A 12,404-nucleotide genomic window follows, 5' to 3' on the forward strand; every position below is an offset into this window, starting at 1 on the left:
CAAAACAATATTCACTGTGTTTTACTCATTAAGGTCCCTTGGGATGAGGGTGTCCTGAGTTAAAAACACATACACTTATGCGATTTTGGGAGATTTCACCCAATTCTGTGGATCGAGCACAGAAATTGGAGATTGAACCTGCTGCACATAATATCAATCGTATTTGCTGCCGTCATTTGTGACTGCTTTTGCAGCAGCGATATATCAGAACTGATTACCTGTGAGTGTGTGTGTGTAATAATATACAGGTCAGAAAAAGGTCAGAAAAAGCTGGTCATGGTTGACAGGAGGGATCAGCCTGGAAAACATCTCCTCCCATTGATGGCTGGTCCTAGCGGAGGGTTCAGCCAATGTACAATTTTGGCTAAAATGGGCTATCAATTATACTCAGGGATTACACTTTCACTATATTTAAGGGAGGGGATTTGATAAGTGTCCCGAATACTCGGATAGCCCCACCCCCAACTCAGCCCTCTGACACCGAACTCAGCCTTGTTGCAGATCTCTCTCTGCATGTGTCCCGGCCCGACCGCAATCCTGCACATCGATTGCACACAGTCTCCAGACCCAAATACATCAGTACTGTCCCTCTATTGGAGGCTGACCCGCAGTTGGGGTGGAGCAGGAGATCATATTGGTGATCGCTGAAGAGATGCCTTGCACCTGTGCTCAGCATCTCTTCACTACAGGCAGAAGAACAGGGAGTAGCAAGGGTGTAACTACCATAGGTGCAGGTAGGGTTACCACCTAGTCCCTTTAATTCCGGACACATATTAATTACACAGGTTCTGTGGCTGGCTGACTTCAAGACTCCACTTCACCTGATTTTAAACTGCCACAGAACCTGTGTAATTAACATGTGTCCGGAATTAAAGGGACTAGGTGGTAACCCTAGGTGCAGGGGGTGCAGCTGCTATGGGGCCCAGAGCTGAGAGGGGCCCACTTTACCTGTCAAAGTATCATGTGCTGTATACACTTTTCAGCATTAGGTGCTAAATAGGGGCACTTACAAACTTTGCTATGTGGCCCACATGTATCTTGTTACGCCACTGGGGAGTAGGGATGGCCATTGACCATGGATGATTTCAAAATCATTGATGGTTTATGGCTGATGTCAAATACTTTTGCCATCGATGGGGGAGAACCAGATGGTTTGCTTTTTTTGTTGTTGTTTGTTTCAAAGTGCTGGGGCATGGAGCAAAGCCCCGCCCTTGTGTTTTGATTGGCCCACCAGCCAATCAGTGAAACACAATGGATGACCATCGATAGTTAAAAATACCGATGGTCATTCATTGCATATGTTAACACTATCCATGACCAGTTGCACAATTGACATCGATGGCAACCATCGATGGCCATCCCTAAAAAATTTGTCAGGGAGAGAGTTTGGGGCTTGCCTAGTCACTATGAAAGTTTTGGGAATGCCCCCCAAAATGATAAAAAACAGGTGGTCGTGGCAATAGACCATGCCCCTTTACCGATGCCCCGCCCATTTCCCATTTAGCCCCTCCTCTTTTCACAACCAATTTTAACATGCAATGTTGGGAGCTATGCACTGTGATCAGGGGGGGGGGGCTAGTCTAACCTGCCCCGGGGCCAGCCCTCCACCAATAGCCGCGACACTGGGGACAGCTCTACCTCTCTCTCCTATTTGGCAGCGCCCGCCCACCACAACCCCTCGGTAGCACTGCAGTATCAGTGGGGGTACCTGCTACCTCTGCCTCCTCTCCGTCACCGTGCTGGGCAATATGCTGGCAGTCTATGGCTGTATAATCTTCATGAAGGGGGAAAGATGGGACAACTTCACACAGCCTCCTCCAGCGTAGCTCTCAGCCCAACCGTCCTCGCTCGCGCATCTCTCAGCCCAACCGTCCACTCGTTGTCACGTGACAAAAAGGTGAGTGATGACGTCAAGCAACAGCCGCGAGGGACGCGCCTCCCCTAGCGCTTAGGTGCGGGGCTTACTGACGTGGGTGTGGTGCGCGGGCCGAGCACAGTGTGAGTGTACTTGAACAAGTGATGAGTAGCAGCAGCGGAGTAGCTTGCACCCCCCAGTAACACTAGAACAGCTGCTTCCACCTGCCCAGCAGCAAAGGACAGCCCCTGCTACCCACCCCCAGCGGTAGCACAGCAGATGGCCATCGACCATCGATGATTATAAACCATCGATGGTTTATGGCCGATGTCGAATAGTTTTGCCATCGATGTGGGAGAACCAGATGGTTTCCCACCATCGATGTCAAGCTTAAAACAAATAGTTTCGTTTTTGCTTTTTCCCCAAGGTGTCGGGACACGGAGCATAGCTCCACCCCCGGCACCCGCGAAGCACCGCCACCGCATTTTTATTGGCTTACAGGCCAATCAATCAAGAAAATGTATGACCATCGATATATAAAAAAAAAGATGGTCGTCCGTGAATATTTATACACTATCGATGGAGGGTGTAAAGACCCAGTCTGCGCAGTGATATCCGCCGTGATCGCGGAAGCACATAGTCCGGCCAATCCCCTATCACCTATCCCCTATCACCTATCCCCTATCACCTATCCCCTATCACCTATCCCCTATCACCTATCCTCTATCACCTATCCTCTATCACCTATCCCCTATCACCTATCCCCTATCCCCTATCACCTATACCCTATCACCTATCCCCTATCCTCTATCACCTATCCCCTATCCTCTATCCCCTATCACCTATCCCCTATCACCTATCCTCTATCACCTATCCCCTATCCTCTATCCCCTATCACCTATCCCCTATCACCTATCCCCTATCCTCTATCCATTATCACCTATCCCCTATCCCCTATCACCTATCCTCTATCCCCTATCCTCTATCACCTATCCCCTATCACCTATCTCCTATCACCTATCACCTATCATCTATCACCTATCCCCTATCCTCTATCACCTATCACCTATCCCCTATCCTCTATCCCCTATCTCCTATCCTCTATCCCCTATCCCCTATCCTCTATCACCTATCCTCTATCCCCTATCACCTATCACCTATCCTCTATCCCCTATCACCTATCCCCTATCCTCTATCACCTATCCCCAATCACCTATCCTCTATCCCCTATCTCCTATCCTCTATCCCCTATCACCTATCCTCTATCCCCTATCACCTATCCCCTATCCTCTATCCCCTATCACCTATCTCCTATCCCCTATCATCTATCACCTATCCCCTATCATCTATCACCTATCCCCTATCCTCTATCACCTATCCCCTATCACCTATCCCCTATCACCTATCCCCTATCCCCTATCCTCTATCCCCTATCACCTATCACCTATCCCCTATCCTCTATCACCTATCCCCTATCACCTATCCTCTATCACCTATCCCCTATCACCTATCCCCTATCATCTATCACCTATCCCCTATCACCTATCCTCTATCCCCTATCACCTATCCCCCATCACCTATCCCCTATCACCTATCCCCTATCATCTATCCCCTATCACCTATCCCCTATCACCTATCCCCTATCCTCTATCACCTATCCCTTATCTCCTATCCCCTATCCTCTATCACCTATCTCCTATCCCCTATCATCTATCACCTATCCCCTATCCCCTATCACCTATAACCTATCCCCTATCCTCTATCACCTATCCCTTATCTCCTATCCCCTATCCTCTATCACCTATCTCCTATCCCCTATCATCTATCACCTATCCCCTATCCCCTATCATCTATCACCTATCCCCTATCACCTATCCTTTATCACCTATCACCTATCCCCTATCACCTATCCCCTATCATCTATCACCTATCCTCTATCACCTATCCTCTATCCCCTATCATCTATCACCTATCCCCTATCACCTATCCCCTATCACCTATCTCCTATCCCCTTTCATCTATCCCCTATCCCCTATCCTCTATCCCCTATCACCTTTCCCCTATCCCCTATCCTCCATCACCTATCCCCTATCACCTATCTCCTATCCCCTATCCCCTATCATCTATCCCCTATCACCTATCCCCTATCACCTATCCTCTATCACCTAGCACCTATCCCCTATCACCTATCCCCTATCCCCTATCATCTATCACCTATCCCCTATCATCTATCACCTATCGCCTATCACCTATGCTTTATCACCTATCCCCTATCCTCTATCACCTATCCCCTATCACCTATCCCCTATCACCTATCCCCTATCACCTATCCCCTATCATCTATCCCCTATCATCTATCCCCTATCACCTATCCCCTATCACCTATCCCCTATCACCTATCCCCTATCCTCTATCACCTATCCCCTATCACCTATCCCCTATCATCTATCACCTATCCCCTATCACCTATCCTCTATCCCCTATCCCCTATCATCTATCACCTATCTCCTATCCCCTATCATCTATCCCCTATCACCTATCCCCTATCACCTATCCCCTATCCCCTATCATCTATCACCTATCCCCTATCATCTATCACCTATCCCCTATCACCTATCCCCTATCACCTATGCTTTATCACCTATCACCTATCCCCTATCACCTATCCTCTATCACCTATCCCCTATCACCTATCCTCTATCACCTATCACCTATCCCCTATCATCTATCACCTATCACCTATCCCCTATCATCTATCACCTATCCCCTATCACCTATCCCCTATCCTCTATCCCCTATCACCTATCCCCTATCACCTATCCCCTATCCTCTATCACCTATCACCTATCCCCTATCATCTATCCCCTATCTCCTATCCCCTATCCTCTATCACCTATCCTCTATCACCTATCACCTATCCTCTATCACCTATCCCCTATCACCTATCCCCTATCACCTATCCCCTATCCTCTATCCCCTATCACCTATCCCCTATCCTCTATCCCCTATCCTCTATCACCTATCCTCTATCACCTATCCCCTATCCTCTATCCCCTATCCTCTATCACCAATCCTCTATCACCTATCCTCTATCACCTATCCCCTATCACCTATCCTCTATCACCTATCCCCTATCATCTATCACCTATCCCCTATCACCTATCCCCTATCACCTATCCTCTATCACCTATCCCCTATCACCTATCCCCTATCACCTATCCCCTATCACCTATCCCCTATCCTCTATCACCTATCCCCTATCACCTATCCTCTATCACCTATCCCCTATCCTCTATCCCCTATCCTCTATCCCCTATCCTCTATCCTCTATCACCTATCCCCTATCCTCTATCACCTATCCCTTATCTCCTATCCCCTATCCTCTATCACCTATCTCCTATCCCCTATCATCTATCCCCTATCACCTATCCCCTATCTCCTATCCCCTATCCCCTATCACCTATCCCCTATCGTCTATCACCTATCCTCTATCACCTATCCTCTATCCCCTATCACCTATCCTCTATCACCTATCTCCTATCCCCTATCATCTATCCCCTATCCTCTATCCCCTATCACCTTTCCCCTATCCCCTATCCTCTATCACCTATCCCCCTATAAACTGTTCCGTGAGTGACTTGCTGCCCAGGGCTTGTACCACCCACTCTTCAATAAATTTTTCTGGAGTATTTCTTTCTACTCCTTCTTCAAAACCAATAAAGCGTAAATTATTACGCCTAAGCCGCCCCTCAATGTCGACCATTTTGCGCTGCATGTCCTGCATTTGGCCTGTCATTTTTTTGACCTTGCTCTGAAGTGGCGCTACTGTATCTTCTACAGCCGATACTCTACTCTCCACTTCAGCCACTCGGTCTCTGATCTTGCGTACGTCATCTCTCAACAGCATTAGATCACTTTGTATTTTATTGGTTTGCTCCACCATACGGGTCTCACTAGAGTTAATGGCCTCTAGCAGTTGTTGTAAAGTGACTTCTTGAGATTGTGGATTTTTATTCTCCTTCACTGGAGTGGTGTGCGGTGTGCTGGCCTGGGAGCTGTTGCTAGTCTGATGCCTGGCAAATTTTTCTAAACGTGCAGCAGCTGTGTTTTGGCTGGATTTCCCCATTATTATTGGTGTGTGATAACTTTCTTTTGAGAATTCTGGTTATACTGCAGATATTCTAACCAGTTTTATTCCCTATTATCCAATAGGGGCCAGGACCATTCACAGCCAACCTTCAATGCTTAGTCCTCAATATATTGGTGCTGGTATTTATTGATTGGTGCAAGAAAGTGCAATTCAAGTACCTTTATCACCGTTGGCAGATTGATTTCTCCTGGATTACAGCATACAGCAGCATACAGCCTAGGTTCCAGCAGACTCTGTAGGCCAGCGAGCATCCGTTCGCCTCACAAACTGCGCTGCCCAAAATGCTTTGCACTGTCTTGGGGCTACCAGGGAACAATGAGCACCGCAGGAACTGGAGCCTGGGGTGCAAAAACAGCTTGCTCCGCCGCCACCACACCTCGTTCCCCCTTTCTCTGCGGCGGGTGTCTCAGGCTGCCGTGTTACTGTGCTGTGCACGCCGCCCACGGGTCCGCTCTCTCACAGCGCGTCACTCTCTGGCGCCGGGAAACTAGGGGATGTCGCCGCCGATGATGCGGATCCTATCTCTCCGTGCAGCAGCGCCTCTCTCTCCTCGCTGCATCAAAACGCCCTCTCGCCAGTCTCCACCGCAGGCACACTGCACCGCCGGAGCAGGGGGCCGACGCACCGCACACCTCCACCGGGGGTCACCACGACCACAGGCTCCCACTGGTAACAGTCTTATTTTTCCTTTATTCCAACATGTGGATGTGCGTAGGAGAGGGCTCCTTAGTTCATGGCACAGGGAGATTCAAGCACACGCTCTCACTCGTGCCCTGCCGTGGCCACGCCTCCCCCTGGCCTGAAAGTTTTGCCACTATAATTGTGTATTATTGTGTACACTCTTTGTTCTATATGTTGGATACAATCCCCAGTATCGCATTCTGATTTCACCAGCAACGTTTTCCTTGTTTTACTTTCATTTTTTTTCAGCGCTTACCCTGGTGGAATGCGCACTACAGTAACTTAAAAGATATGCTGCTGTAAAAAATATAAATAACTGAATTCCTTACAGGATGCTTTCAACAGACAAACATCAATCTCAAAGTGTACTTGTGCCTCCAATATAGCAGGCAGTAAGAGTTAATGGGCAGTATTCAATGCGGCCGGTGAGGGGGTTAAACGGCAGGGCTCACCGAAAACAATGACCCTTGTCGTTTAACCCCAGTGCCGGCCAATGTCAGATGGCCGCGAGGATTCCCCCAAACAGCGAGGTTCGTGGCTAAAGCAGGGACGCCGCTGCATTTAGCCACGAGCCTCGCTGTTTGGCGGCCGCACATGCCGTTTCCGGCCACACACGCAGTTGCCTGCCAAGTTTATTTCTACTTTCGATCGTGGGGCTGCGCTTCGAGATCGGATCCAGCTTAAACACTGTTCGATTTTGATTTGATTTTGGGATGCTGCACCCTGCAAATAGATATTGCAATACTCTAAGATGCCTTGTCAATTGACTTGGGGGCTTTCCAAATTTTTGCATACATATGTAACCAAGATCTCTGAATTACATTATCATGTAGATTTAAATATTGTTACTGATATCATTGAGTGTGCTGGGGGAAACAAAATGTGCTTCTTTCTTGCTTATTCTAATGTTCATATGACTGCGATTGCATGCATTTCCTTTCCTGATGCTGTTTCTGTCTATTGAACGAACAAGGTTTTGGAAGTCTGCTGGGATAGTTCGCAGATGACATATATAAGTACAAGTACTCTAATGCCAACCCTCCACTTATTACTTATGTGTTTGCAGGAAAGACCACAGTGTAGTGTATCCTGAAGATCAGCAAATCACTGTTCCAAACCTTCTGAAGTTTATCCTAAAATATGCCACCCTGCCTTCTGCTGCAGCTGATCCTCCTGCCTCCTGCCCAATGCACTATCTGCAATACAAAGAAGATCAAGTCACTTATCTGGAGCGAGAAATCCAAAGACTGAGGGCTGAAATTACAGTATTACACAATGCCCAGGATCAGCTGGCAGAACGGATTTCGAAAGTGAGGAAAGATACACAAGACCTTAAAGTCCAAAAACGGACCCTAGAACAACACAACAGAGCCTTGGAGGATCACACGGAACAGTTACAAGCTCTGTGTGAGCAAAAAACTAGGGAGGTGGGCACGATGGCGGACAAGATGAAGGAGCTGGTAGCGGCTTCTGAAAGTCTTCTGGCAGAAAATGCACTACTTAAGTTTCTTATGGTAGCACTGGAAGCCAAACACAAAACTAATGCAGAGACAGAAAGGTTTGATAACCACGAGGATGGAATCCGGCCAAGCACTGATGTTTCTGAAGGACAATCTGATAGCTCCAGCACAGAGTATAATAAAGAAAATAAAACAGACTGATATTTTTTTTTTTAGCAGAAATATTTCAAAAATTATTTATACAGATTTTCAAACTGTAAATTAAGGTCTTTATTTCCTTGGGGGTCAGGAATTAAAACTTCTATTTTGTAACAGCCTAGTTTCTAAGAACAAGTTCTATTCCAGATTTTTTGTCTGCGTTTGTTCTGGCAGAAGTTTGATGACTTCTCTGAAATTAATTAAATCCATGTTGCCTGAGGTTTAATTCTTGTTTTTTTTTTTATTGTACATTTTGAAAATAGTTAGACAAATTGTCTGAATAATCTGCAATAATCTGCATTTTTTTAAATTCAGTTCTTAAATAACCCCAACAGATCATGTTTTCTGCATTTCTATAATAATGATGCACAGGTAATCTATTTTGCTTTGTCAGTAATTATCCCCCGGTTCCCACAGGCTGAAATCCTGAAAGCAGGACATGAGATAAGGTATTAAAGACTAGAGTTGAAATCTCAAATATATCTCAACAAACTGTAATATCCACTTCTTATGCAATTTAATAAATAAATGCACAAAAGTCCATTAAGTCCCAGAAAAATGTCATTAATACCATTGTGCGCTAAACTATGGTGCTTATTCAGATCTGATCTCAGTACAAATTTGGTCTCAAAATGGGCAGGGAAAATACTGGCTGCATTATTTTTACACTGCAATATAGATCTCACTTTGAAGTACCCAACTCTAACTCTTTCTGCACAAGTTACATCTGCCCCAACTGCAGTACGCATGGTTTTGTCCATTTGAGAAGGAATTTGCCTTTGCGAGTGAACCAGAATAGTGTCCATATTATCAACAGGAGAGGGCCCAAAGCATATTCTTGCACCTGGACTTACCGCTCGTGTTCCACCACTGAGTGTAATACAGTGCAGCGCAGCTGGGGCAGTTGTAACATGTGCGCATTAGATTTCAGTGGGGTGTGTCCAAACCAAAATTTTTATTACAATGAAAAAATAATGCTAACATTTGTGGGCTACATCCAAAAGCAGCCAGTGCTTACCCTTCACAGTAAAAATATAATTGCATTTGCTCTCCTTGCATGGCATCATGGTTTGTTCCAGACACTTTTTTCCCCTATTTCCCCAGAAACATTTGAAACAGGCCTAGAGAATTTACATGTGTAACCCAGGTCTGGTTCCAATGTATTTTATTGTAGTGTTGTGATGGAGTCACTTCCTGACTACTAGGGCTACATTTAGATATCTGAGAAGCCCCCATTCCTGTCACCTACTTAAAACATGGTTAAAGCATACAGAGAAAGGAATTTTCTGGGTACTTGTGTAGTTTCACGGCGGCAGGCTACTCTACGTTTTCAGCGTAGGCTAAGCTACATGGTCAGCGTAGCCCAACTGCTGCCTAGCGTAGTCAGCCTAGGGACAACGCGACAGCACTGCGTAGTCAGCTTAGTGTCCCCGTCAGGCAGCTAGTCACTGTACTGTCCCCGGGAGCTGCAGCTCTGTCCCTGGCAAGCCTTGTGGGCGCCTCTCACACAGCCCTGTTAACTACCATATCCCCTGCGCTGGCGGAGAGGTGCTCCATCTGTCTGAGATGCAGGGAGGCGGACAGGGTTAGGGGTTCGGTAGCGTGTGCGTCTTCTGCACAAAAGAGGGGTGCAGTGTGCAAGTGCATCTCATGCACAATAAAGAATGCCTCCATTTCAAACCCCCACTATCCACGCCAGGCTGAAGCTTGGCGAGGGGACGCGGTACGCGTCCTACCGTCCTTTTCATACCCCCACTATCCACGTTGGCATGGAGTTGTCTTTATAAAGTGTGGCGAGGGGAAGCGGGTTACTTAACGTGTATTCCGCATCCGCTCGCCACGCTTCGGGCTCGGTGGCTTGCTGCGCTCTCCACACTTTACACCAATGTGGATAGTGGGGCTATGAGAAGGTCGGGAAGACGTGTACCGCGTCCCCACGCGGGGCTCGCTAAGCTCGCCACGCTTCTGACTGGCGTGGATAGTGGGGGTGTTTCAGGAACACATTCACACCTGTCATGTCAGGCAGGTTAAAATGGTCAATGGTTCCCCACAATGTAAAAAGCCCTGACTGACTACGCTAACTACGTAAGCTCCGGCTAGCCGCAAACCTGATGCTGATACTGACAGGGACACCTGACTGACTACGCTAACTATGTTAGCTCCGGCTAGCTGCGAACGGGTGGGAACACTACGCCGATACTGACAGGGACGCTGACTACGCTGGCCGCAGGAACACTACGCTGATTCTGACAGGGACGCTACGCTAACTACTTAACTGCCGCCGTGAAACTACACAAGTATGATTTCCTGTTATCTGGTGTTCTCCAGTGTTCCCTCTAAGCTGTGCGCACGTGCGCGCGCACACAACTCGACGAGCGTGCGCACAGACATTACAACTGAGCGCACAAAGCAGCAGTGGTCCCTTTTTGCAGTTGTGGACTCAATTAATGTGTGTTTCACCCATTAACTACATTGTGTGCTGTGTTTTGAATGTTTAAATGTTTAATATCATTTTGAAGTAAAGTAACACAAATGCTGAACGTCATTTTCCAGTTATATATAAGTGACGCACAAAAATTTAAATTTCCTTCCAAAGTCGCACAGCCAAAATCTTTTGCCGCACACAGCCCTCGTAAAATTAAAGGGAACATTGGTGTTCTCCACCGACCCCAGTGGCTCATAGATGGACTGGATATTAGAGCAATTGATCTACTTGCAGATTGTACATACAAAGGACGACTGCGATCCAGAATACTAGGGACACAAGTGTTTGTGAAATGGAAAACCGTTCTAAAGTTTTACAGATATCCTGCTTGTGCAGAGATAGTATAATCAATCTGACTGTCATACTCCTTCTGTCTGGAATAAAACCCCACTCACCTGCCCGTCTTGTTGTTTTAATGAAAGTATGATCCTTGCATAGAAGTCTACACTTTAGAATGCAAGAATGAAAGGTAAGATCTGAATACATTTAAAGAAGGTGTCAATATTATGGAGGTTAGGGATCCACCTGATAAAGGTCCACCTTGCTGTGGTAGGTGCGCTTACATTTTTGGATAAACATAGGAAGAAACCTTATTACTCTGTGTTAAATTGTAGAGTTTATTATAACTGTTCTGATTTATTAGTATTCTCTTTTTTTTGCGTAGCACATCCTCGCAAGCTCCTGCGACCAGCTGATTACCTCTGCGGCTCCCCCGGCAGAGGTTCCTTCTCATCAGCGACTATCTCCGGTCGTTGATGAAAAGGAGAAACTGAGCAATATATTGCTCAGCCATATATTGCTAGCAATATATGGCTGAGCCATATATCTCCCCCGTGTGTACGCACCTTTAGCAATATATTGCTAGCAATATCTCTCCCCCCATGTGTACGTACCTTAAGAAACCATATTATGACTCCATTTTAAATTGTAGAGTTTATTGTAATTGTTCTGATTTACAAGTATTCTAAAGTGCTTAAAGTTTGCAATACTTTTTTTCTACAAGGTATTAAGTGGAACCATCTGCATTGCCGGAGGTATGTTACCACACCATTTAAATACTGTATAAAAAAAATCATACATTCTCAGCACTCAAATAATTGCATTGCAAATATATTTAATTTAAATACAGGAAATTGTGATTCCAAAATACAGCAATAAATTGTTATGCCATTCTGGTTAGACTCTGCACCGACTCAGAAAAACAAGAGATCTCCTCTGTCACTAGGCTTTATTCAAAGAGCCATACCCTATTTTCCCATATGTAAGCTAGTTCTTGTCAGTTCCTTCCCCCGGTGGGGGTGGGGGTCAGTTAGTCACCTGCAAGTTGTTAGACAGTCATTAGGTCGACATGCATTTAGGTCGACATGAGTCTAGGTCAACATGCAGGAAGGTAGACATGACTTTAGGTCGATAGGGTCATTAGGTCAACATGGGTAAGGTCGACATTGAAAACTCAACATGTTGGTTTTTTTTTTTTTTTACTGGAATGTCAACACAGTCAACACTAATACGCACCACCGTGTCCCCTCGCATGGCTTGCTGCACTCGCCATGCTTTGGACACACTATTTTATTC

The 12,404-nt window shown here is 46.3% G+C and overlaps 1 protein-coding gene across 1 annotated transcript; it reads left to right on the forward strand.

Annotated features, from left to right (window-relative positions):
- Positions 1-6,327: 6,327 nt before the first annotated feature.
- On the forward strand, positions 6,328-8,885 carry LOC146055497 (thioredoxin domain-containing protein 11-like). The gene is made up of 2 exons (XM_083168293.1): positions 6,328-6,674; positions 7,753-8,885. Exon 2 carries the CDS (start codon positions 7,874-7,876, stop codon positions 8,345-8,347), a length of 474 nt encoding a protein of 157 aa, XP_083024419.1. The 5' UTR covers positions 6,328-6,674; positions 7,753-7,873; the 3' UTR covers positions 8,348-8,885.
- Positions 8,886-12,404: the final 3,519 nt, after the last annotated feature.

The sequence above is a fragment of the Crinia signifera genome, unplaced genomic scaffold (assembly GCF_055691185.1).
Source record: "Crinia signifera unplaced genomic scaffold, ASM5569118v1 HAP2_SCAFFOLD_450, whole genome shotgun sequence".
Lineage (NCBI taxonomy): Eukaryota > Metazoa > Chordata > Amphibia > Anura > Myobatrachidae > Crinia > Crinia signifera.